The sequence below is a fragment of the Odontesthes bonariensis genome, chromosome 6, assembly GCF_027942865.1.
Source record: "Odontesthes bonariensis isolate fOdoBon6 chromosome 6, fOdoBon6.hap1, whole genome shotgun sequence".
NCBI classification, from domain to species: domain Eukaryota; kingdom Metazoa; phylum Chordata; class Actinopteri; order Atheriniformes; family Atherinopsidae; genus Odontesthes; species Odontesthes bonariensis.
The window spans coordinates 17,171,339-17,194,114 of NC_134511.1; the positions used below are offsets into that span (position 1 = coordinate 17,171,339).

The window sequence follows — 22,776 nt, forward strand, 5'->3', positions numbered from 1 at the left end:
ATCAGCAATAAAACCTCCCAGTATGGAAATTGAACCATCAAAAGCAAAAGAGATTATAGAGTAATTCAAGCCTGTATCATGGGGTCTTTTTTGTTTTTCTTTGGTAAACTGAAAGCAGGTCTTTGATGTCAGTGGAAATGTTGCAACAGACCAAAAATACAAGTAACAGGTGAGTTTCAAGAGATCACTGTCATTGCAAGACTGTTCACAAACATTTTACCACATTAAGCCCAATTATGCATAAGTGAAATCCTTAAATTTCAGTTTTAAGAATGTAACACAGGAATACATTTCACTTTCAAATCCCATTTAAAGGGGGAACGTTAAAGTAAAAAAAAAAAAAAAAAAAAAACTTTCATCAACTCCCCAATAGACACAGGTGTGATAGAGCTCCAAACTGCAAGAGATGATGCGTTTCCAGTTTCATTTGGTCAGGATTGTAGCTCGGTGATTGAAGTGCAGCTTGAAAACTTAACACAAACCATATCAATCGCCTAATCTGCACTGGCACTTTAATTCCCATCTTAATAGGTTAAATGTAATCCGTATGTGTGGAATGTCTCTCTTAAGAGCTCTGGTCCCTTTTACTGTACAAGTGTGCTCTTGATGCTCTCCGTGACAAATTCCCTACACATGGAAATGCACCTCGCAAAGCAGGAGAACTGTAAATCTGATTGATTCAGTGTTTTGAAATTCACACTGTGGAGATGCGGAGGGCCGAGAACTGAGGCGTTTCAACAAAACTAATTGAACTAAGATGGAGTTACATTTACAGATAAATCCATTTTAGTCCAGCAATAAAACTCTTAAGTTCCACGACCCTCATAAAACCGATGGAAGACAGACAATGTGTTAGCAGGGCTGGCTCAGTCCGAGTCCTCATCATCCAAATACTCTTCAGCATTGCTGTGTGTGCGGGTCAAGTCTGAAACAAGAGAAATTAACAGTTAATGGAAATTAAGTCATCTGCAAAATCTCTGACTTAAAATAAGTATTGGATCAGTTCTTCGGGAGTCTTAAAGTAGTTTGTTATGAATAGCCGGTGACATGAGCCGAACATTTCGGGTGTGATGACTACAGCAGCTAAGCAGCCGTGTGGCTTTCTACTACAGCAAATCAATTCAAAGTCCAAAAGTAACTCGATCTACAGTGAAGGATCCTTGAGTTTAACATCCCTCTCATCTCTTAACCTTAAGTGCTTAAACCTGTATGTCATCATGATCGTCCAAAATGACTGAAACGGTCAACAAGCAGTACCCAAGTTCCAAGATTTTGCAATGATTGCTCGATGCGTATTATTACTAATCCCATGAGGCATTCTGAGAATAGAAATGGAAGATACACAAATGTAAATCGCACATTTAACTGCCATTTCTTCTGGCAAGTCATCTTGCAAGGGCTGCAGCTCTGTGCAGAAGCTCAGCTGAATTTTAAGATTTCTCAAGCATACACCCTGTTAATAAAGGCTAAAAGTCTCTTAAAAAAAAGAGTTTCTATTCAGTGAGCCTTGTTTCTTGTTTCTTTGGCACTGCATGCGAGTGCTGTGAGGCTACTCCCTACTGAACTTACTGCTTCCCTGTTTCCTTTTGAGAAGTGAAGCACACTGGGCATTGGTGGCCATCTCCAGAGCAAGTTTATTCTCATTGTTTCTGACGTCTGTCCTCGCATCTGAAACAAGCATTCTCACACTGAATAAGGCTACAGAAATTAATACAAATAAATAAAATGACAAAATTCAACTTGATGCATCTGAGAACAAACAAAATGCTGATATCATATTCTCATGTTAGAATTTAACAAACCTTAGCACAGCTTTCTTCCTCTGTCTTTTTTTGTTCAGTTTCAATTTACATCAAAATAAAAATAATGACACACAAACTTACTCTTGTTAAGGAGCATTTCCACAATGTCAGAATAACCCTTCCAGGCGGCAGCGTGAAGCGGAGTGTCCCCAAGTTTGTTCTACAAACAAAACATCATCATTACCGAGACACCTTGACAAGCACTAACGTCAGTAAACAGACGCTTCCACTGATTTATGATTCTAATTAGTCGTATTTAAATGTACTTTGTTAGATTTATTTATATATAATTTGGTTAGAATGCAAAGTCAGAGACACAACTGTCACGGTTTTCAGTTGGAAGAGCAAATCTGAGTTTAGTTCCTATAACTTCAGCTTTCAGAAAGCAGTTTGTTTTTCATTTGTTCATTTTGCTATGACACACTCCAGTACGGTCAGTTATCTGCACAGTTTAGTTGGATATAAGTTTGCACCCTATATTTTACCAGCTGAACAAACTTTAAAACTCTTTAACAAGTCAAGGTGTTTTTTTCTCTGTTCCACTGGCTATACAATGATTTGTAATGACTCATAATACAGAGATCTTATCATTATCATGTCCTCTGCCTTATATTTCAATCACTTCATGTGCAATTGGACTATAAACCACTAGGACATTGGTCTTCTGCATTTCCAACGAAGTTTAAGTTACAGGGCGGGCTAAGTCTGAAAAACCACACCTCTCCTCACTTCTGTGTCAGGTCTACACAGACGTGCAAAGTACTCATACAGGGAAAAGCCTTTCAGCAGCATTCACAGAAAAGTTCACAACGCTTTTGTCGACTAGCCGCTCCTCATTTACTCTCAATTTTCCTCAACCACGGCAGCTCGCGATGTGTGATGCGACTCCCCGGCAGACTGAAGCGGGCATGGATATGCAGTCTTTACACCCAGTAACAGTCATTTCTCTGGTGCAAAATAAAGTTAAATAATATGACGAGCTATGGGGGAAAGAAATGAATGAAACAGAGCGGGGAATAGAAAGCTGTGAATATTCAACTCATCATAAATTCTTAGTGCTGCAGGGCCCACCCTGAGACTACCATGTGATCTAAAAAGGAATACCTCCCCATCTATGTCTGTGGCTGCGTACATGTACATGAATGAACAATATGTTGCTTATGTTCTCATACCTTGTCAAACTAATTTGACATATCAGAAAATGTGCTACAAAAATAAAATTGCCATCGCTTTTACAAAGCCTCATCAATGAGGTCTTTCACAGCTTTTACACATGACTGTGACACACAGCTACAGTTATTCATAGCCCCACAATTAAATGAGAATTTATTATAGAATTAATGATTAAAACGAAATCAGGGCCTGTGAAATTGTTTTATTCAAATGACCCTTTTCTCCCCCCATTTCCACCTCACATCAGGATTTGCTCTATGAAAGGGTGCGTGCATGGTCTGAAGAGTGTTTGAGGTCCGTGCTTTTTTTTTGTGTGTGCACACATCATTTATGCATCTGGCACTTGATCAAGTACCACAGTCCAGTGGTTTTTCACCCATAAGTGAAATCACCAAATGGGCTTTTAAAACTCTTCTCACCTGCTGGTTGAGCTCCACATTTGGCTGGCTTAGCAACAACTCCACCACATCTGACGGAGAGAGAGATAAAGAAAAAAAAGAAGAAAAAAAAGAGCACATTTGTATATTACATAACAACAACGCAGGAACAATGGAGGGCTAAGACCAACTTCCTGTTTTTGTGTACCTCACTTCTCAGGCAAAGCGGTTCTGCTCCAGTGTCACAATTTGAGATTCATGAAATCATATTTACTTGCTGCCAGCTGGTGGCCTCTTTACTGATACCTTTATGTCCCCCATGGCACCCCCAGTAGAGGGCAGTGTTTCCCGCCTTATCCAGCCCATTGATTCCAACCTTGTTCTCCACACATTCCCTCAGCCAGCTCAGATTGCCTGTTAAAATACACAAACGTGTACACAAACACACAGGGCACACACACAACTGACAGTAAGTTTGCTAATAAAATCAAATGGAGCAACAAACATTAAAGAAACTGAAAAGTCACATTATAAGGTTAAGTCAGCTTTTATCATTTCAAAAAACAGATAAGACCCATCTTGGAGAGAGGGGAAATAAAGAGATGAATAAATAAACCGTATAGGAATGTCTAAATATTTGGATAGCCATACCTCGTTTGGCTGCTTCATGCATTGGATTGTCAATCGACTCAGCCTGCTCAGCCACTAAAAATCAAAATCATCAGTCAATTCTTTAAAATTCATCCTGCTGCAATTAATGTTGCTGTATTTCATCATTTTTTTTTTCCCCAACCCAGCATATAAAAATTATTGTTACTCACCATAGTTACTTGGAATTAGTCCAGTCCTTCCCCTACATGTCCCCTTCCACCAATTAGTGTCACTCTGAGAATAACAGTAATGCAGAAATATATATATTTTTCCCCCAAAATCAAGGGTAAATTAATAGAATGAGGAAATAAAGTCAGACAGAAACGTCTGACTAAAGAATGGACTATGGATAAACAATACCATATAAGGGAGACACAAAAAGCAAAGCCTGCAATGTTACAAAGAAAGAGGAAGAAGAACTGCAGATTCAACGATTCAGCAGTGAAATCTGAGGTTTTACTTACTGTGTCAGAGATGTATAAAATGTCTCCCTCCTCAAAGTACAACTCATCAGGCTGAAAAACAGACATAAGACACTTTTACTCTGGGATATTCAGTCCTTTTCGGTATGCTAACCTCAACACTTTTCAGTTACATATTTTTTCAATTCAATTCAATTTATTTCCAACATATAAACAATGTAGAGAAAGTCATTTTGGAAAACATTAGATAAAGAACATCTAAAAAAATTAAATTAAAGAAAAATACACTACAATAAAGCTCCACATTTGTTGATTTGTTTACATTTCAACCACATTCTTCCCCTTTTCTCCGACCCAAATTAAAATGATTATGACATCTTAATATAGTGTTTTGCTGTCCTATTTCTTACAATAATCAGGAGGATTCTTAAAACCCATCCAGAATAGATGGGATTTAATTACTCTACTCAGCTGTGACAAAATCATAGATTATCAATCAAATGAAAAACTTTAACATGAGTTGATAACGAACGTAAATGAGAAAAAGGAATAAATAAATGGTCACCGGCAATCACAGGATAGTTCAAAGCTTAAAAAAAAGCTCTTACTGTTCTGGGGTCGAAGGTGAACAACGCTCTGAACACCTTGACTTGGCCTAGTAAAGACAGAACACATGGGTAGTGAGTTAGGTGAAGCACCCGTATACCATTCATGTTCATTTGTGCATGCAGAGGAGCAGTGAACAGAAAGTACACAAACAACAGAGTAGTGCCTGCCCATACATACTGCCACACAGTCCTACAGAACAATCTAGTTTAGTCTCACTCCTGCAGAGGAGCCCACCATGCAGCTTTAATGTGGGAAAACACTCACATCAGTGTGATAAATCGCAGAGGAGTGAATCCTCTGTAGTACAGGGCGAAAGATGCAGAGTGGTCATTATGTGCACTTGGTTGCCCTCTGGGCCTGTAATGGCATGAGACAGACGCTTGATCTGCAGCTGGAATCCCACCAGTGTAGATTTTTTAGTTTAACTAGCAGCTGAACTAGCTAACAGACACCCACAGATATTACTGAGGCACTGACAAGCTTTAAGATATTAGCAGTGAGACGATTATTTGGACTAAACAAAACCTTAAGTTACAAGATGTGTGCTGTGCGTTATATTTACATTATAAATACAAAGTTTACCAAACAGAAAAACCAGCCGGTTACACAAAAACATAAAGTTTTGTTTTTGTCTGACAGGATTGAGTCAGACTCTGAACTAATATAAAAGGTAACACCTCCTGATTTGGATCTGCGTTGTAGATCCCTCACTGCTTTATTCTGACTTCCTTTTCAAAGATGGGTCACACCCAGTCAACAACAGAATTTAAAACTGCACAAAAATCATCCTCATCCTGTGACTTTTATTAATGGTTATCCGACGCCTTTATGCACTTTGTGGTTTTATCTTGTAAAGAAACAACTATGAAACTGTGATGTTTAACTGTACTGTTCATATAACATAAAAAAAAAACCAAAAAAGATTTTAAAATTGCTTATATTTACAAGCCAGAAATGGCTCACTCTGTAAAAGAAATGCTTACACTGATTAATTTATGTTTGTCAAATAGGGTGGCTGAGAGTCTTCTTGTGTTTCCTCTATGATTTACCTCACTGGCCTAAAGTTGAACAGTTGTGACTCCCCTCTGCCGTTGCTCAGGCTTTCTGTTTTGTTAACACACAGGCTCAGTGTGTCAGAATGAAAGGGGCTGAGCCGCTGCACAAGACCAGCTCTGTTCAACGCAGCAAACATGTCTCCTCTGCAGGCCTGGTCACGCAGCTTCAAACACACAAGAGCCTGTGCACACTAGATCCTGCTCTCACTGCATTTCAAACCCTCAGGCATGTATGAGGAGAAGCTGAAGATAAGAGATTCAACAAAAAATAAATAAATTAAAAAATTAAAAAAAAGAGCTTGTGGCTTTGCGATTTATTTCCACGTGTATTATTTCATAGCATCAGCTTATATCAGGTCTCCCATAACAAAGACAAAAAAACATGTATGATCACGGACGCTATTTGAGTCTTCAGTTCTGCTCAAAGCCAAACAACATAACCATCTACGCTCTAATCTTTTCAAAGAGAGATTGCACACGTCTCTTATTGGGTAAATCCGTGGTCAGACACACTGAATCTTAATCTTGCTTTGAAATAACGAAGAAATAACTCGCACACCTCGGCTTCTTTAATCTGAATGCAATGCTCGCGATGTATGAGGCCATTTACAGATGTGCTAGCATGAATGTGTAATGCTAAATGTTTTGAATTGATCTTTAGTAAAGAAACTGTACTTTTAACCCAACACACGTCTGCCAAGGGAACACAGAACAACAGTCCTTTATTAACGAGATGAATGATGAAATATGGAATCTGCCCCACCACAGACAGCATAAAGAAATGCAGGGGGTTAATCCTCAGTCATTCAGCTGCCTGCAGGCCTATCATGATTAATAATTCTTCGACTGATCGCAATTATTTGTGGTGATTGTTGTCATGGTTGCATAATCACCACAATCAGCTTCACTTGCTTTTGCTTTTTGAAAACAGATAAAGAAGATGGTGTTTCTGCACGTTTTTCACCATTTAATAGAGCCGGTGACTCGGTTGACACCAGTTTCATATCTGCCATGTACAATTCTAACCCTTTTCACTCATGTATCATTCTAATTCTTCATAATGGTTTGGTGAAGTATTTAAATCATTAGTGGACTTATAGTATGACAGTGTAAAAACTGTCACACTAGAATTTCATACCCACGACAGTCCTAGTTGTCCGTCATTCTCAGTTTTTCATCTGCATGTGAATTAACTCATTAGATGAATCAGCCATGACAACATGAGGCACCGGCTTGGCCAAACACGACTAAAAGCTTTTGCAAAGAATACCAACGAGCCATCTGTCAGGTGATGTGTCATGAAGGCAACTCATTAATAACAATGAGGAGTATGAAAGATACCGTTTGAGGCACATGAGCGCAGCAGGCGGGCACGTGTAGGCGTCTCTGTTGGGGTATGTTGCTCTTCGTCCTCGGTGTGACTTCGAATCGCAAATTCATATGTGAAGATTGAGCCGTTTGTTTTATATTTTGAATTCCATTTCAACCCCTGTCAGTACCCGCGAATATCTCGATGCACACGATGTAACACTCCTTGTAAAGTCTGAAATGTTACACTTTTGTCTGCCTGCATTTATATACAGCTGTGGCAAAATTATTACAAAGTTTCATCAAAATAATCTTTATGTCAATAAAATACCTTTTTCCAGCCACCCTCCAAGCTCCTATTGTTTCTGTTTTGCTCCAGCAGAAAACACATTTCAGACCCAAACTAATTCAATTCGAGTGTTTTCTTGTGAAATAAAACTGAAATGAGAAGAAGTGTGAAAGTGTTGCAAAGCAAACTACACTTTTGCACACAATAACCAGGACGAGACAGGTTTGTTTGTTTTGCATACAAAACATCTATTCAATTGACAACTAAGTCCTTAGTTTACTGCTTTTTTTTTTTTTTTTTTAAACTCCTGCAGCATAAACACATTGGAAAACTGTCTGTTTATGCAAGAAAACCAACGACATGCTTAAAACCATATGCTCTGGATTAATCAGTGTTTCTAAGTCGAGTTTACACATTTTCTGTGTATTTAGAGGAGGGTTATCAGATTAGACGGCTCATAAAGGAAATGATAGGCCCCTAGTGACATCTCAGATCCATCATCACCTCTTCACCTAAAGCCACTGCGAATGGCATCACTCTTCGTGTGCTGCATGAGTGATGGAAATAGGGAAGTGACAGAGGCCTGCAACTCTAAACTGGATGTCCCAGTAAACCGGCTGTAAAGGTAAGACAGCACTTTTAACACGTCCACCTTTGTCTTGCATTAAGGCATTGAGAACGGATGTGGCCACGAATCAGAGTTTAAGACCTTTATTTCCTTCGACTTATAAAAGCTTCGCAGGCAAACGACAGACGTCAGTAGTTCCTGTGAAGTGCTCAACGACCGCCCAATTAGCCTACAATGCCAACAAGGTGCGCTGTCCTCGTAACAATACACCAAAAGTTTGTAAGTTCTGACTAAAGTTGAACAACGAACAACGTAGCGTCAGGCATACCTGGCTTGGCCGGTTTGGGAGGGGGCTTCGACATCTGTGAGGCTCAAAGATAAAGTGAGGAGAAGGGCGGCGTGAAGCTTCAGCCAGAAACGTCGCTGGACCGTGGGGCTGTTACTAGCTTATACTCCCAACGAGGAAGTTCGCTTACGCGGAAAAGTTGTTGTGCGCATGTGCAAAGTCCTCTAACCGTTCCAACACAAGCCTCTTTCACACTGCCGAATAACCCGCGTTTAATTCGCGAATTTAGCGTGTCCGCTGTTGTGTTCACACTGCCGACCCGGGCTGCCGCGTCAACTCGACTCGCCTTTCGACCCGCGTCGGACCCTAGTCTTTTTGCCGAGCCGAGTTTGATGTGAACACAATCGACGCGGTCGGACGTGGGCGTGACGTGAGGAGTTTAAAAGACAGAATGGACAGCTGATTCAGAACAACAGCGACAGGTGAGGACAAGTTTTACTCTGTTTTAGCCTACATCAAGTTGGAGACATTTTTTAATATGGCCAACTGGGGAGACAAGGAGGTTCGCGAGCTCCTCAGCCTCCGAGCAGAGGACGTTATTTACCGCCACATGTCGGGGACGGTGAAGGATGGACCTCTGCTGGAAGGGCTGGCGAGAAAGATGGGAGAGCGCGGTTTCCCACGCAGAAAGACGCACCGTAAAGTAACATCTCCATTAACTGCATTGCAAAAATGAGTTCTCAAGGTGTCCCGCCATCGTTTGTTTGAAAAATTTGATGCAGACAGGTGTATTTCACCCTACCTCCTACGCATGGCTTGTGCCTACGTCATTGTACACGCCCAGCATTTTATGTGTTTCGTGTGACGCTCTGCCACTAGGCAACTCCTCCTGAACTCGGCTTCAGGCGACACGGGTCACCCTGACACGTGATATAGAAGGGTTTGCTCAGAGCCCAGCGCTGAAATACTCCACTTGTTGCCATACCAATAAAGACTTCATTTTCACTTGAATTACTCCGGTCCGTTCTTGAGCCTCCTACTAAAAGAACCAAATCTAACACACGCCAAGCGTTCACATTGCTCGACGCGGGTCGAAGGTGCAATTTGGACCCGCTAAGATAGCGGGTCGCAGTGTGAAAGGGGCTATAGGTAGATAGATAGATGACAGATACCTTTATTACGTTTTCGTTTCTTTTATTTTCTTTTTTTTAATTTGTATCGAATAACGTTTTAGAAAAATATTTACTTTACACGATCATCAAGAATTCTTTATTATATTGTATATTTAAAATAGTCATATTTCCATTCCCAGTCTTTTATTCCTTTCGTTGTTATTTCTAAACATAGGTTTCCTTTAGAGATGTGTCAAATAATTTTTGTTCATGAACCTTGGAATTAGTATACAATCATTTTAGCTATGTTTAAAGTTACTGCGCATAATTTTTTACCTCTGTATTTAGTTACGTCTCCCCTGCCTTCCAGTGAATATGAATTTTCTTCTTTTTTTTCTAAATGGGCATGTCGATAGTGACGTAGCACTTCTTTTAGTGAATCACGAGCGTCCCCCAGCGGAAAAACATGACCGAGAGCATGTCTAAGCATTTGTAAGTAAAATGCCTGATTCGTAGTAAAACGCGATCTGGTGATTTTCAAATTTTTTAAATTTATTTCTTGAAACACGTGCACACATCACAGCTTTGCAGGGAGCAGTCGCAGCGAATTGAAATGAAGACACTGATTGTTGGAGTTGGTGGGTAAGTAAGTCTGGAAGGCTGTAAACATCAGTTGAATGGGATGACCTCCATGCATTTGGGCTCCAGTTAGCCCGTCGGATATCAGCTAAGCTGGCAAGCTCGCTTCATTTTCTGAAATGCTTTTTGTTTACTGTGTAGCTGAGAAATGCAGGCAGAGGAACCAACAGCTCACATGGAGGCACTCAATTTGTGTTCGTTTAATGGCGTTAAATTTCATGTTACTGGCAAAAATGCTTGTAGTGGGAGCAGCAGGGGCACGCAGCAACGCAACATGTGATAATAACTATGTGGCTACAAAGGCTGATAAGACTTGTTTACTCTTTAGAGGAAAAAGTCACGGTCGCTCTAGAGTTCTGACAAAGTCAAAACTTTGTGAAAGAGACTGTGAAAACAAATGGCTGGTTGAAAAATTAAAACTGGCCTATAATTGGTAATAGTTGATAAGATTCAGAAAACAGTTTAAAAACAACTGTTTTGGATGTCTGAACCAACTCTGTCCTTGTAGTTTCCTTTTCTGTTGTCTTTTTATGCAGCTTTAAGATTTCTTGATAAGTGATGTGTACTGCTTTTACTTCAGGATGACCAATGGAGGAAAATCGACTCTTTCCAAGAGTCTTCATCAGAAAATCCCCAACAGCTGCATCATTGAGCAGGATTCCTACTTTAAGGTAGACCGGAAGGCCTCTTTACATCAAATTGCTTTTCTATTGTAATTTCCTTCTGTTACAGAAGAGTTATTTTTCTTTCAGGATGACTCTGTGGTACCAGTGGACTGCAATGGTTTCAAGCAGTATGATGGTCAGCACACTGAATCTGTTTTTCAACTTGAAGATTTAAACAAGTTTTAGACTCATTTTGATTAAAGTTAGTCTTGAATGAATGGTTTCTGCCCCCTTTATAAATAAAAAGGAAAAGAAAAGGCTTTCCTGCACAGTAATATTATTTGATCCTGTTTTTTTAAAAAGTCAAATACACATTACGTACCAAGCTGTATTTATAGATCATGATGTTCTTCATAGTTCTAAATTGTAACGAAAATGTCACAAAGATGGAAACCAGAGAAGCTGGAGCCAGAAACAGTCCACATAATGTAATGTTTAATCGGTTCTCTGAAACCCAAAAGAAAAAAATATGTGTACTATGTTCTGTTGAAGTGCTCGATGCTTTGCACATGGACAAGATGATGAGCGATGTTGACTCATGGCGAACGGATCCTGATTCGTTCCTGAGGCAGCGCGGCCTGAACCCCGAGCCTTCATCCACCGATAAGAAGGTGTGCGTTCTGATAGTGGAGGGTTTCCTCATTTTCAACTACAGGTAAACGCCACAGTTGAAAAGTTGTATTCTTGCTGTTGAGACCTTTAAGCTGACTAGGTAGTTTGGGGGAATGGACAGATGGATGCGTTTGGTGTTGCGTTCACTGATGCAGGGAAGTTCAGCCTCTAAAATATCAAAATTGGTTCCAAAGTTTCTTTCTTTTCTTTCTTTTTTTAATCTGAGATTGCTAATAAAAACCTATGCAACTTTTTTGCAGAAAAATCTGTTGGTATGATTTTGTGCTCACATTTTAGTAATTACAGGTAGTTGTTAAGCGTACAATCAGTATACGCCATCGAGCATACGGTCAACATGGAATAAACAACAAATTCCACACACTCTTTTAAAATTAAACTGAATAAAAACAATAAACAAGATGCAATAACTAATCAGTTTAAAAGAGGCAACAGTTGGACACACTAAGAAGCCCATTAATCTCTAGTTTGTTTTTGATCATAAACGTGTCTTAGATTTAAATTTTAGTGTGAAAACTGTTGATAATCTCTTAATGATATGTTTTTCCATGTTTCACCTTCACAGGCCTCTGAATGACCTATTTGACAAAAGATATTCTTTGGAAATACCTTACGATGTCTGTAAGAGGAGACGAAGGTACATAGTTTGGTTACTTGCTTGCATACTAAGCATTCTAACCATTTTTATGTTCAAGCAGCTGCAATGGAAAACTTTACCTTTGTTGCTGTGTTTAATGGACAGTTCCAGGGTGTACACACCTCCTGATCCGCCTGGCTACTTCGATGGGTACGTGTGGCCAATGTACCTGAAAAACCGCCAAGAGTTGGGGAGCATCACGTCGGAAATCGGTAAGAGTACCGTCAAAGATTCTGTATATACTTTATGTAGAATTGTTGTTGGATGACAGTAATGGTGATACTGTTGATGAGATAAATGTATGCTTCATTTATCAGCTTGGCTACAAACAAATAAGATAAAAGCTGATATTATCATTGCAGCAGCTGTTCTATTTGTAGAAAAAGCCAAATAAATTACATTTATTGCATATATAATCTGTTTTCCCAGTTTTTCTGGATGGTCTGAAGCCAAAGGAAGAAGTGCTGACTGCTGTGTTTAAAGATGTTAGTCAGGAAAAAGACAGACTTCAGGGTAAGATGTTTATGAACATAAAGCCTTTTAAAGTATTTGGAAAAATTTGAGCTTCTGCTTGTGACTAGGACAAAATGAACCAAATGGCAGTGAAATGATAGCCTGGCGACGCCATCCTACGTACTTCCGCCCAAAGATTTTGGCTCCGCACATAGTCTGGCCAAATCCCCCTACCTCGGTTCGCTCAGTGTTTTGCCAATCAGCAAACAGTTGCGAGTGGTGACGCAGAACTCACGCGCGGAGTCCATTGTAGTCCATATAATTGTAGTTCAACCGCAGCGGAAATAAACATGGCGACGGAAGAACGCCAGAAGCTATCCATGAAGTTGTCTCAACTCTGGAGAGCATTACACAATTAAAACAAGAGCAAGAGGAATGCCTCGTCAATTTTGTTAGTGGCAAGGATGTCGTAGCTCTCCTTCCAACTGGCTTTGGGAAAAGTTTGATTTATCAAATGGTAGGCTACCGGTATAATGAAAGCGGATGTGGGAAGCGTGATTCGCGAGCTAGAGCCTCGCGAGAGTAAGCATGAACCTCGGCGCATAACCTACGTCCTTTCTAAACATTACTGATTGGTTAAGGGAACTCCAATGAATTTAAGTTGCTGAGTAAGGTCCCGCCCTCCATGGAAACGGATTCCTCTTGGGTTTTTCCAGACTGTTTGACGGAGTCAACAGTCGGCTTTCGCCCAGGCTAGTGAAATGAAGCTGTAAGACACAAACAGTCTGAAACCAAAAATGCCATCAAAAAAATCTCATCGAATTTAAGTTGTTTAATACGTCCCTTTTTCCTTTCAAACCCAGATGTATGAATGTTGAATGCATTATTTTTATGTCAATATCTCCTCTTTTTATGTTGTGTGTTTTCTTTACAGAGCAAGACTGAGACGATTGTGTTCACCATTTGAAGATGGAGACTGCTGCTCTTTGCTCTTAGAAAGCTCCTCTTTTGGACTAATGTGCGACTGAAAGGACCAAATAATATTTTGCATTTGTGCTGTGGGAATATCTTTGACATGAATGTCACCGGTCAGCCCTCCCTTTTAAACTGCCTGTCTTTTTTCTGCTGTGTGGTCACCCAACAGCAGTGACCCATTGAGGAATGGGCATGTGACCTCTGTGGATGTCCTGTGGCATCTGGTGGTGGATGATGGATCTTTCGGGTTCTTTGGGTTTTAAAGTGACACACCTAGCAGATGTGCGATCAAATGCTCCGGTCATTGCCTTTGCATTCTTTTTCTTTCTCCTTAACCTCTTCCTAAGCAGTTTTCGCTGTGTGACGGGCTGCGTTGTAGTGACGGGGAAGGGCCCTTGATTTGTAACAATGTAGTCCGTCAAAGGAACATCACCATGAAGGTCAGGATCCAAGGTTTCCCAGCAGAACATTTCAACTAGATGAACAGTGATATTCAGTGTCAGTGGTTTTAATGTTGTGTATGATGGCTGTAATAATGATGCAAGAAGAAAATGCGGTTACTGATCCTATGTCATCTTGAGTTGTTCAGCTGAATACTGAACCTGAATTTATTATAACTTCGATCAATCCTGATGAATCCTGCTAAAACTCTGTAGAAGGAAATAACTCAGTCCACTAACACTGCAGCAGCAACACAAATGATGAATGACTGAATTCCATTTATGGCAATTTGTCTACACCTGGTGGCTCAATCTGATACTCTACTGTCGGGCTTGACCTGAATACAAAGACCAATCAGAAGGCCTTTGCTGATTTACATCAGTCTCTCATCACCTGATACTGAAACATACATAAAGAATTAGAATGGGTTATAAGTCAAGCAAATATGTGTTATTTATTTGTCTTTTATCTTTATATCTTTCATAGTCATGCTTTATGTTTGAATAATGAATTAGCCAACTCGTCCACTCCTGCCTTAATTATCTATGAAATTATATGAGATTTAACCAGTTTTAAGTCTAGAAGGATAAAGTTATCTTACATCCTATTGTCTCCTCCAGACTAGATTACTGTATTCAGTTTTGAACCAAAAGCAAGCAACAGACTGGCTGCAGATTTGTTTGTTTTTGTTTGTTTTTTTTTAAATATTGTTTAAAAGTCACTGTGCTCAGTGTTACTCTTTGCAAGACAACTTGCCCACGGGTTCCAGGTGTAACATTATAGGAAGTCGTGCATGTGCTATGAGGAAGCCCAAACTCTGGAACAGCAGTCATCATGACAATCTCAAACTCACCATTGTTGTGTAATAAGAGCAGTGGTTCTCAAACAATCCCATTAAACAGTTTTTTTATTCATCATTAACCACCATACACATACACACAAAACAATTTCTGGATTGCTTTGCACAATAAACCTAATTCAGATTAGTTTGCATGTTTTTCTGTGTTTTTAACTTTAGATTGTAAAACAGACTGATATTTACTTTTTTTTTAAATAGTGTTTTTTATTTCACGTGTCACTTTTTTTTTTAAGTTCTCATAGATTTTCATTTAATGAACTCCCCAACAGAAAGTGGTTTAAAGAGTTGCTTCATTAACAATTTTAAGACCAAAGACACCTCATTGCATCAGGTAAAAAAACAACAAGGTAAGATGTGTGAGCCCCTGTTGACTTCCATGACACTTAGTTCGTTGCAGTTATTTAATAACATTTTAAATATATCCATCATATAAACATAAAATGTGGTCAAAACATCATATAAAATGCACAGAGAGTTTGGCTGACATTTAACTTTGGGCGCACAAATTCCTCTCACATAATTAAAAGGTCTTCTAAAACTGACTCGTCCACTTCGCACTTTCAGACCTCAAACAAATAAGATGAATGATTTTTAAGTGCTTTTGTGTAGCTTATAAATAGAAGATAATTCCTTTAAAAATAGAAGAGTGAGGGGCTTATACACTGCAGTATTGTTATTGACTCCTTTAGCTTAAACCTGACCTTGATTTTATTCAATTTATCCATATAACCTTTGTGTCATTTACATGAGGTAAGCTGTTCTAAAAACACTTGAACAAGAAATGTATAGATAATTTACCTTAAAACATATAGAAACTCACAAAACCTACCAAACTTTCCAACTATACAAAATTATCCCAACTTATGGACGAGTGTCTTCATCACTTAGTGAAGGTTCTCTTTTCCTTTAAGACATTGCTTCCTTCTGTTGTGTAATCTGAGCAGGAACTTCAGATGTTTCAGAATGTGTTGCTTTCAACCACAGTTTTTTTTTGTTTTCAAGTGTGTTATGGTGTCAATGGGACACAGTTCAGCCACACACAAGGCTGTCCAGCAGTAAAGCATATTTTCAAAACTGCTTACGAAAATTTTGTAAGCAAATGCCTGGACCTATAACCCCTTTGTTACAACAGCCAGTAAAACAGAGATAGCATGTGTATGCCTCTGCTTTAAACTTCCTGGCTCTTAGAACCCATTGCTTTCATTTTCACACACAAACTTGTCTGACAGCACTTCTGTTTCTACAGCTACTCCCTGTCAATACTCTCATGTGATCTCTGTGACCCTCTTTGCAAAAACCAGCTGGAACATTTGAAGCTGCATCATTTCCCACACACCAAATGAGCAGAATTTTACCAAAAAGTCCATACTATCAGCAGAATATTTGTGTTTACCTCAGCAATAATCTTGCCTGTCCGGTGAGTACAGTAAAGCTGTCGTCACATGTAAATCTGGGCTTTCCTTACTTCCCTGTACTGATTATATAATTTTACAACAGGATATATTTAAGTCTGCGACAGCTTTTTCCATAAACTGACACATCTGGTTGCTTTCTAGCACTGATCTGCTGATTTTCCACCGAAGAATATGTCCAACACAGGATTTCCAACATATCTGTGCTTGTTTTTTGCCTGTAGCTTCTGCTGCAGCACAGCTATGCCAACTAAACTCACGCAGGAGGTTGTAAATGACAGACCTGTGATAGGTAAGTAAAATGTACTGCCAGGACATGATGTTTGGTATTACACTCCAAGATAACTGATGTTTATATGGACGACTGCCTCTCTGTAGCTGTGTCACTGCTGACTTTTTCATTCAATGCCGCGATGTTTCTGTCCCCACAGGTGTTTTAACTCAGATAGTTTCAGATGAGGTCATGAAACCATTCGGGAGCACTTACATACCAGCCTCCTATGTGAAATATATAGAGTCTGGAGGCAGCAGGGTGATGCCGATCAGGTGGGCTGAGTTATGGTTTTTATAACTGTGTTGATAATGGTTTAGATAGATAGGTTTAACAGCAGATATACAGGGCAGCTTAGCCCCTCTTTTAAAAAGCAAGATGAAAATGTATACAGGGTTTCTTTCGACAGTAACCTCAGATAAATGTTGAGTTATTTGAAGACAGAGGCTTTAGCTTATCTGCTTTAGATTTAGCTTATCTTTGCTCTCCTTTTAATTCATATTCTAGTAAATAGTGAGTGAGCATTAATGGTGTTGTTACCCTGCACAGACTGACTCTTACTACTGCTGAGTATGAAAACATCTTCAAGAAGATAAACGGGTGAGCTAAACTTTATATGACCGTTAAAGTGCTGGAAACGTAACATTTATATCTTTAATTAATACAGTAACCGTGCTTCCTGCGTGATGTCTGTTCAGCTTGTTTCTCATTGGAGGAGCTGCGGATTTGGAGACTTCCGACATTGCCAGGGTGGCGAAGATTTTTTACAAACTTGCGCTGGAGGTTTGTACAGCAAAGCGTTTTGTTCAGCTTTAACAATCCATCTCTGTCTGCTTTTTTGCCTGTCTTGTCTAATAATCAGTGCAAAATAGGCTCTTAAAATTTACAGAAATTTGCAGCTTGTGGAACAACTAACCAGTTCCTATCTTGAATTGAGTTATTTATGATCCTGAAAAGGAGATAGCTGTGCACTGGGGATTTTATTGTCATTAAAGTGCACATACAGTTGTGAAGCTTGAAGAAGTTTTGCATTATTTCCAATAACTTTGTCGTCATTTTGCATGTTTGTAGTTGTTTATATCTCATTTTGTTTCTTTTTAGCTCATTTTAACGCTCTCTCGTGCAATTTTGGCTGTTAATTTCAATATTCTTTATCTCTTTTTGCATTTTTAAAGGCATATTATATTTGTCTTCTGTCTTGTTCTGGGCCAGATATAGTTAATTTTGCATTTCCTTTTGGTTGTCTTTTATCTTACTGTCTTTAGTATTTTAGTATCTTATCTTATAACTAGTCATGTTAGATCTCTTTGCAGCAATTCTCTTTGTGGTGATTTTGCACCTTTTTTATGGTTGTGTGGTGGTCTTTTTTGTAGCTCTTTGATGTCATTTGCTTTTAAATTTGGTCTCCTTTTGATCTATTTACACATTTCGTTTTTCTTATTTGCAATAGTTTTAGGTCTCCTCATTTTGGTTGTGTTTATATTTTTATATATTATGTTCATTATTTTGTCTATTAAATTAAATCCATCCGCACTCCTTTGGCCCCTGGGGCTGTGCCCATTAGCCATGATCACAACTTTGTCTATACTTTTCTGCCACAAAGTGAGCAATATCTGCTGATATAATCTGCTTTATTGCTCCAGAAACAAACAGTAAACTGTCTGACCTTGTATGTTGCAGGCCAATGATGCCGGGGACTTCTTCCCCATCTGGGGCACATGCATGGGCATGCAGCTACTCACCGTACTGGTGGCCGGGGAAAATCTGCTGACAGAAACCACAGCGGAGAATGTGGCTTTGCCCCTCAACTTAAGCACAGGTATCAGCTATCTACAGCATCGTTTGTGTCTTTAAATTTAAAAACATCCTGTAATTTTTCACTTAATTTCAGGAATTTTTAATTAAGTATATAGTGGATTGTTTAATTGTTTAGCTACATTTTGAGGGGAACTGCATGAGCTGAGTCACAACACTTGGTGTCACTAAAGGGAAGTTAAAAAGCAGAGAGTGATTTTTGTTCCCAGTCTTTGCCACCATCACCAAACCAAATCTTAAAATATTTGTAAAAAAGAGTTTTTATTAATGTCAATAAACCCCTCCCTTATCCCTGCAGAGGCCCACTCCAGTAGAATATTTCACGGCTTCCCTGAGGTGCTCATCAAGGCTTTGACACAAGAACCTCTGACTGGGAATTTTCATCATTATGGACTTACAGTAAAGGTATTCCTTTTGTGTTTCACTTCGTCATTTGGGGTTTTGCATAGACATTGGACAGAGAAGTAAAATAAATCACAGTCAAAAAGCAAATTATTTCTATATCAAGTGATGTGATTCCCAGGTCTACGGCTTGGACACCTTTCACTCAACAGGATTTTAACAGATAAATATGTAAATTTGACATGCAGCACAACTTTTCCTACCATGGAAACTTATTTATTTAGTTAAGCAAGTTATGGTTAATTAAGATGATCACAATAATCTATTCAGCTATAATATACATCATGTATGTAATACTGAAACAGTAAAACACATAGATGAAAAGTGCTGCGTGTGACATTTAACTGTGTGAGATGAATCTGCTCCTCCAAAGTCAAATCTCAGCCAAACCACTGGAGCCTTTCAGCTTTACCGCATCTTGAGTTTACATGTTGCAGATTTCTGAAACGTTATGAAATGACCAAAATGGTAATATGACAAATGTTTTTTTTGTTTTTTATTATAGACTTTCGAGGAAAATGAGAAGCTGCACAGTTTCTTCTCACTTCTGTCTACGAACATTGCAGAAAACAGAGTTCAATTTGTCTCCACCATAGAAGGTTACACAGTAATTTGTATGCGAACTTGACAAAATGAATCGTTGTTCTTGAGCAAAGTTGTGATAACACGCATTGTTTTTCCGTCCTGTCAGGTAAAAGGTATCCCTTCTATGGTGTGCAGTGGCACCCAGAGGTGAATCGTTTTCAGTGGTACAGAAAACTAAACTTTCCTCACTCCTTTCACGCTGTTCAGTTATCGTCACTGCTGGCTGAGTTCTTCGCCAACGAAGGTAACATAACATTTGTTATCAACAATAATAATCACTCATTCGATCGTTAGACGTTATTTATGTGTTCCTGGAATAAGAGTAGTTTTTAAAAATAAAATTCTTCAATGTAAGCGTTGTTTTTAGTTTAAAATGTTTTGTAATTTTTTTTCATTTTTATTAACAGTTTTCTTTCTTTTATATGAATTTTCGGACATAGAAAAGGATTACAGGCGATACAACTGTTCAAAGCTGAGGATTTCATCCATGCTTGCACTAATTATGTTTGTTTAATTGGTTACTTTATGCAGATTTAATCCTTTTGCCCATGTTACTTGTGGCTGTAAAAACTGCATTGTTTCAAGGCGGATTGTTTATTTGTTAATGATGAGACATCTGTTGACTGCCATCAGGGTTTTTGGAGTCTCCATTATACCAACCCAATCGTCCTTTTTAGATTTTCAGACATATCTTTGGTAGTGCTGTTTGAGTGCAATGTTTTAGTGTGAATACATAATTTGTATGTAATTATTGCATCAGTTGTAAAGAGTTTCTAAATTAACTGAGCAGAATATTTTTCATATCGTATACAGTAGAAAAAGTATATAACCTTAATCATAACCATGACTGTATCCATATGAAACACTTACAACCATTGTAACAGCTGAAATGTAGGATTGACCAAAGAGAAGAAAAAGACTGTCAAATCCAATTTTTCTCAAAATATTAAAATATTTAACTCCTTTATGTTCTGATTTAACCAAACTCCTCTTATTCAAGCTTGAATGGCAGTCTGTTGTAACTTGTGTTTGACTTGCATCATCTCTGCTTTGTTCAGGAAGGAGAAGTTTACATAAGTTTGACAATCCCGAGGAAGAGGCCTCTTCTCTGATTTACACCCATACACCTGTCTACGCTGCCAACTTCTCAGCATACGAGCAGATTTATTTCTTCTGAGATCCTACAACAGATGATTGTACAGGCAACACAACACCCTGCATTCAAAATGTCCTGGTTTTAATCACAGATATGCCTCTGAACAGAGGGCTAACTCAGCTATGTGTGTGCTGATTTGGAGTACTCTGTTTCTGCATTTTTTTTGTTTTTACTGCCATAAAAGAATGACTTGTTTTCATTAATGTGTTCTTATTGTCATTAATTTGCTTGTCCGCAGAAATAAAATCACTTTTTTTCTCTCTTTGGGTGGAACTGGAGTTTAACATCTGGAGTTATTTTAAGGGATATTAGGTAATGTTCTTTGTGGAAATTTAATCAGCTCTGTTTCCACATGATTATTAAACAAATGAAAAATTTGTAAGAGTGTGACATCAAGTGACAAACATCTCTCTCAGCAGAGGATGTTTGCCATGCAAATGTACATGTTGAATCTCTATTTGTCTGAACACTTTTGCTGTCTTTATATTTAATATTTGGGACTGAAGTCTTTGTTAAACAATCTCACTATTGTGTCCATTCAGTATCTTCAATGTCAAGGATCGACCTTCATTGTCAAATAAAGGATTCATTCATTCATTCAATGGACTGGCGACCTGTCCAGGGTGTACACTGCCTCTCACCCAATGACAGCTGGGATAGGCTCCAGCACCCCCCGGCGACCCTAAATTGGATTAAGCGGGTACAGAAAATGGATGGATGGATTCATTCATTCATTTCCCAACTAGAGTTTTATCTCTTGCTGTATGAAGCCTTCGTGTGGGGGAAGGGATACATTCAACCTTAGAACCATCTGGAGCCCCTGAATGTTATGGGTTTAAGAGGGCCACCAGTTTATTTGTGGGTCAGTTAGACTATGGTAATCTGATAATATATTTGTTAATACTGTACACAACACTAAGGCCTAAAGGTTATGTTTGCTAACATTTACTGAAGATTACATTTCCAATTTTAGTCTTTTACCTTTTACCTGCATTTTACAGTCTTCATTGTGGCTGCATGAACTAAAATGATTCACTCTTAATCCAGATTATTAGACATAGTTAATAAATGGGCCCCCATTTTAGGGCTACAACTAATGATCAGCTGGATGATTAGTTAATTTACTGTGACTAGTTTCTTTTGGTGCTTTATGCTCTCTTCAGGTTAAACAGAAAACTTCCCAAAATGTTGAGATGACTACATAGTATTATAGACAAGGGTACAATAGGCCTCAGTTTTGTCCATTAGTTATAGTATTTAGCCTGTAAAACATGCATTATTTAATAAAAGAGAGATGATGTTCACTGGGAGGAAAGACACTCAGTCTGCATGGGTAAATTACTGAGAAGGCACACTGAGCACAAACTCCACAGAGTCAGGGTCTTATCCCAGAAATATGAAATGTGTTCCTACAAGAAACACAAAACAATCAAAATTAGATGAAAAAACAACAACAAAGAATAGTAAAAATGGAATATACCGTAATCAATGAACTATGACCTCAAAGAGACACAAAACGACCAACATGAGACATCAACCACGCAGAAATGCAAACAATAAAAATGAGACCCCAACTAATTTCAAGCTTATTTTAAAAAACAACAACAAAAAAATCAATGTTCATAAAACATGAAACAAAATATAAAAAATTGCAAAATGTTCTTAAACAGACACAAAATGAAAGCAAACACACTAAACATAACCACAAAAAGATACCAAATTAGCAAAAAGTAACACAGAATGGCCAGTCACAGACATAAAACAACCACTGTGTGCCAAACACAACTAAGACACACACAAAAAGAAAAATCAACACAGCATGTAACAGTTGAAACAATATTGTTCAAAAACAAGATCCGAAATTATGCAAAATGTCTGCAACAACAGTTGGAGACATAAAACAACAACAAAGCGCGTGTACATGGTCTGTGGTCATATGACTGCTCCTGTCTGAATGTTTTAGTCGTTGATAGGACTGTCAATTTATATTTATATTGGGGGACTTTTACACATCTCTGCCCCGGGGCTCATTGTTTAGTAATTTGTCCATGACCCTCAGTTCAGCCAGGTCGTCACAACAAGACGCACCAACACGCAGGCTGGAGATTGGTCTTTCCGCGCGTCAGTAACGTCTGCTGGGGCGGGAGCAGGAAAATCGAGCCATTGCTCTAGTTTCCCCTCTCA

At 38.8% G+C, this 22,776-nt stretch overlaps 3 protein-coding genes across 6 annotated transcripts; 2 read left to right on the forward strand and 1 right to left on the reverse strand.

Moving 5' to 3' along the window:
- Positions 1 to 765: 765 nt before the first annotated feature.
- ostf1 (osteoclast stimulating factor 1) lies at positions 766 to 8,734 on the reverse strand. The gene is made up of 10 exons (XM_075467676.1): positions 8,583 to 8,734; positions 5,034 to 5,080; positions 4,468 to 4,518; positions 4,174 to 4,237; positions 4,004 to 4,057; positions 3,659 to 3,766; positions 3,395 to 3,444; positions 1,884 to 1,962; positions 1,570 to 1,668; positions 766 to 925 (listed from the first exon to the last, which is right to left on the reverse strand). Exons 1-10 carry the CDS (start codon positions 8,614 to 8,616, stop codon positions 867 to 869), a joined length of 645 nt encoding a protein of 214 aa, XP_075323791.1. The 5' UTR covers positions 8,617 to 8,734; the 3' UTR covers positions 766 to 866.
- On the forward strand, positions 8,487 to 14,536 carry nmrk1 (nicotinamide riboside kinase 1). 3 transcript variants are annotated; one of them, XM_075467678.1, is made up of 9 exons: positions 9,932 to 10,144; positions 10,236 to 10,294; positions 10,872 to 10,962; positions 11,044 to 11,092; positions 11,449 to 11,611; positions 12,152 to 12,223; positions 12,329 to 12,435; positions 12,653 to 12,736; positions 13,611 to 14,536. In XM_075467678.1, the coding sequence occupies exons 2-9, from the start codon at positions 10,266 to 10,268 to the stop codon at positions 13,619 to 13,621; spliced, it is 606 nt and encodes a 201-aa protein (XP_075323793.1). In that variant the 5' UTR covers positions 9,932 to 10,144; positions 10,236 to 10,265; the 3' UTR covers positions 13,622 to 14,536. The 3 variants fall into 3 exon arrangements, with proteins under 3 accessions (XP_075323794.1, XP_075323793.1, XP_075323792.1); XM_075467679.1 differs by lacking the exons at positions 9,932 to 10,144; positions 10,236 to 10,294 and adding an exon at positions 8,487 to 9,022; XM_075467677.1 differs by having other exon boundaries at positions 9,932 to 10,294.
- A 1,579-nt stretch (positions 14,537 to 16,115) lies between these two features.
- LOC142382141 (gamma-glutamyl hydrolase) lies at positions 16,116 to 21,194 on the forward strand. Of its 2 annotated transcripts, XM_075467675.1 has the most exons (10): positions 16,116 to 16,368; positions 16,508 to 16,655; positions 16,795 to 16,909; positions 17,184 to 17,234; positions 17,333 to 17,417; positions 18,315 to 18,453; positions 18,748 to 18,854; positions 19,357 to 19,450; positions 19,543 to 19,680; positions 20,495 to 21,194. In XM_075467675.1, exons 2-10 carry the CDS (start codon positions 16,538 to 16,540, stop codon positions 20,611 to 20,613), a joined length of 966 nt encoding a protein of 321 aa, XP_075323790.1. In that variant the 5' UTR covers positions 16,116 to 16,368; positions 16,508 to 16,537; the 3' UTR covers positions 20,614 to 21,194. The 2 variants fall into 2 exon arrangements, with proteins under 2 accessions (XP_075323790.1, XP_075323788.1); XM_075467673.1 differs by lacking the exon at positions 16,116 to 16,368 and having other exon boundaries at positions 16,413 to 16,655.
- The last annotated feature ends 1,582 nt before the right edge of the window (positions 21,195 to 22,776 follow it).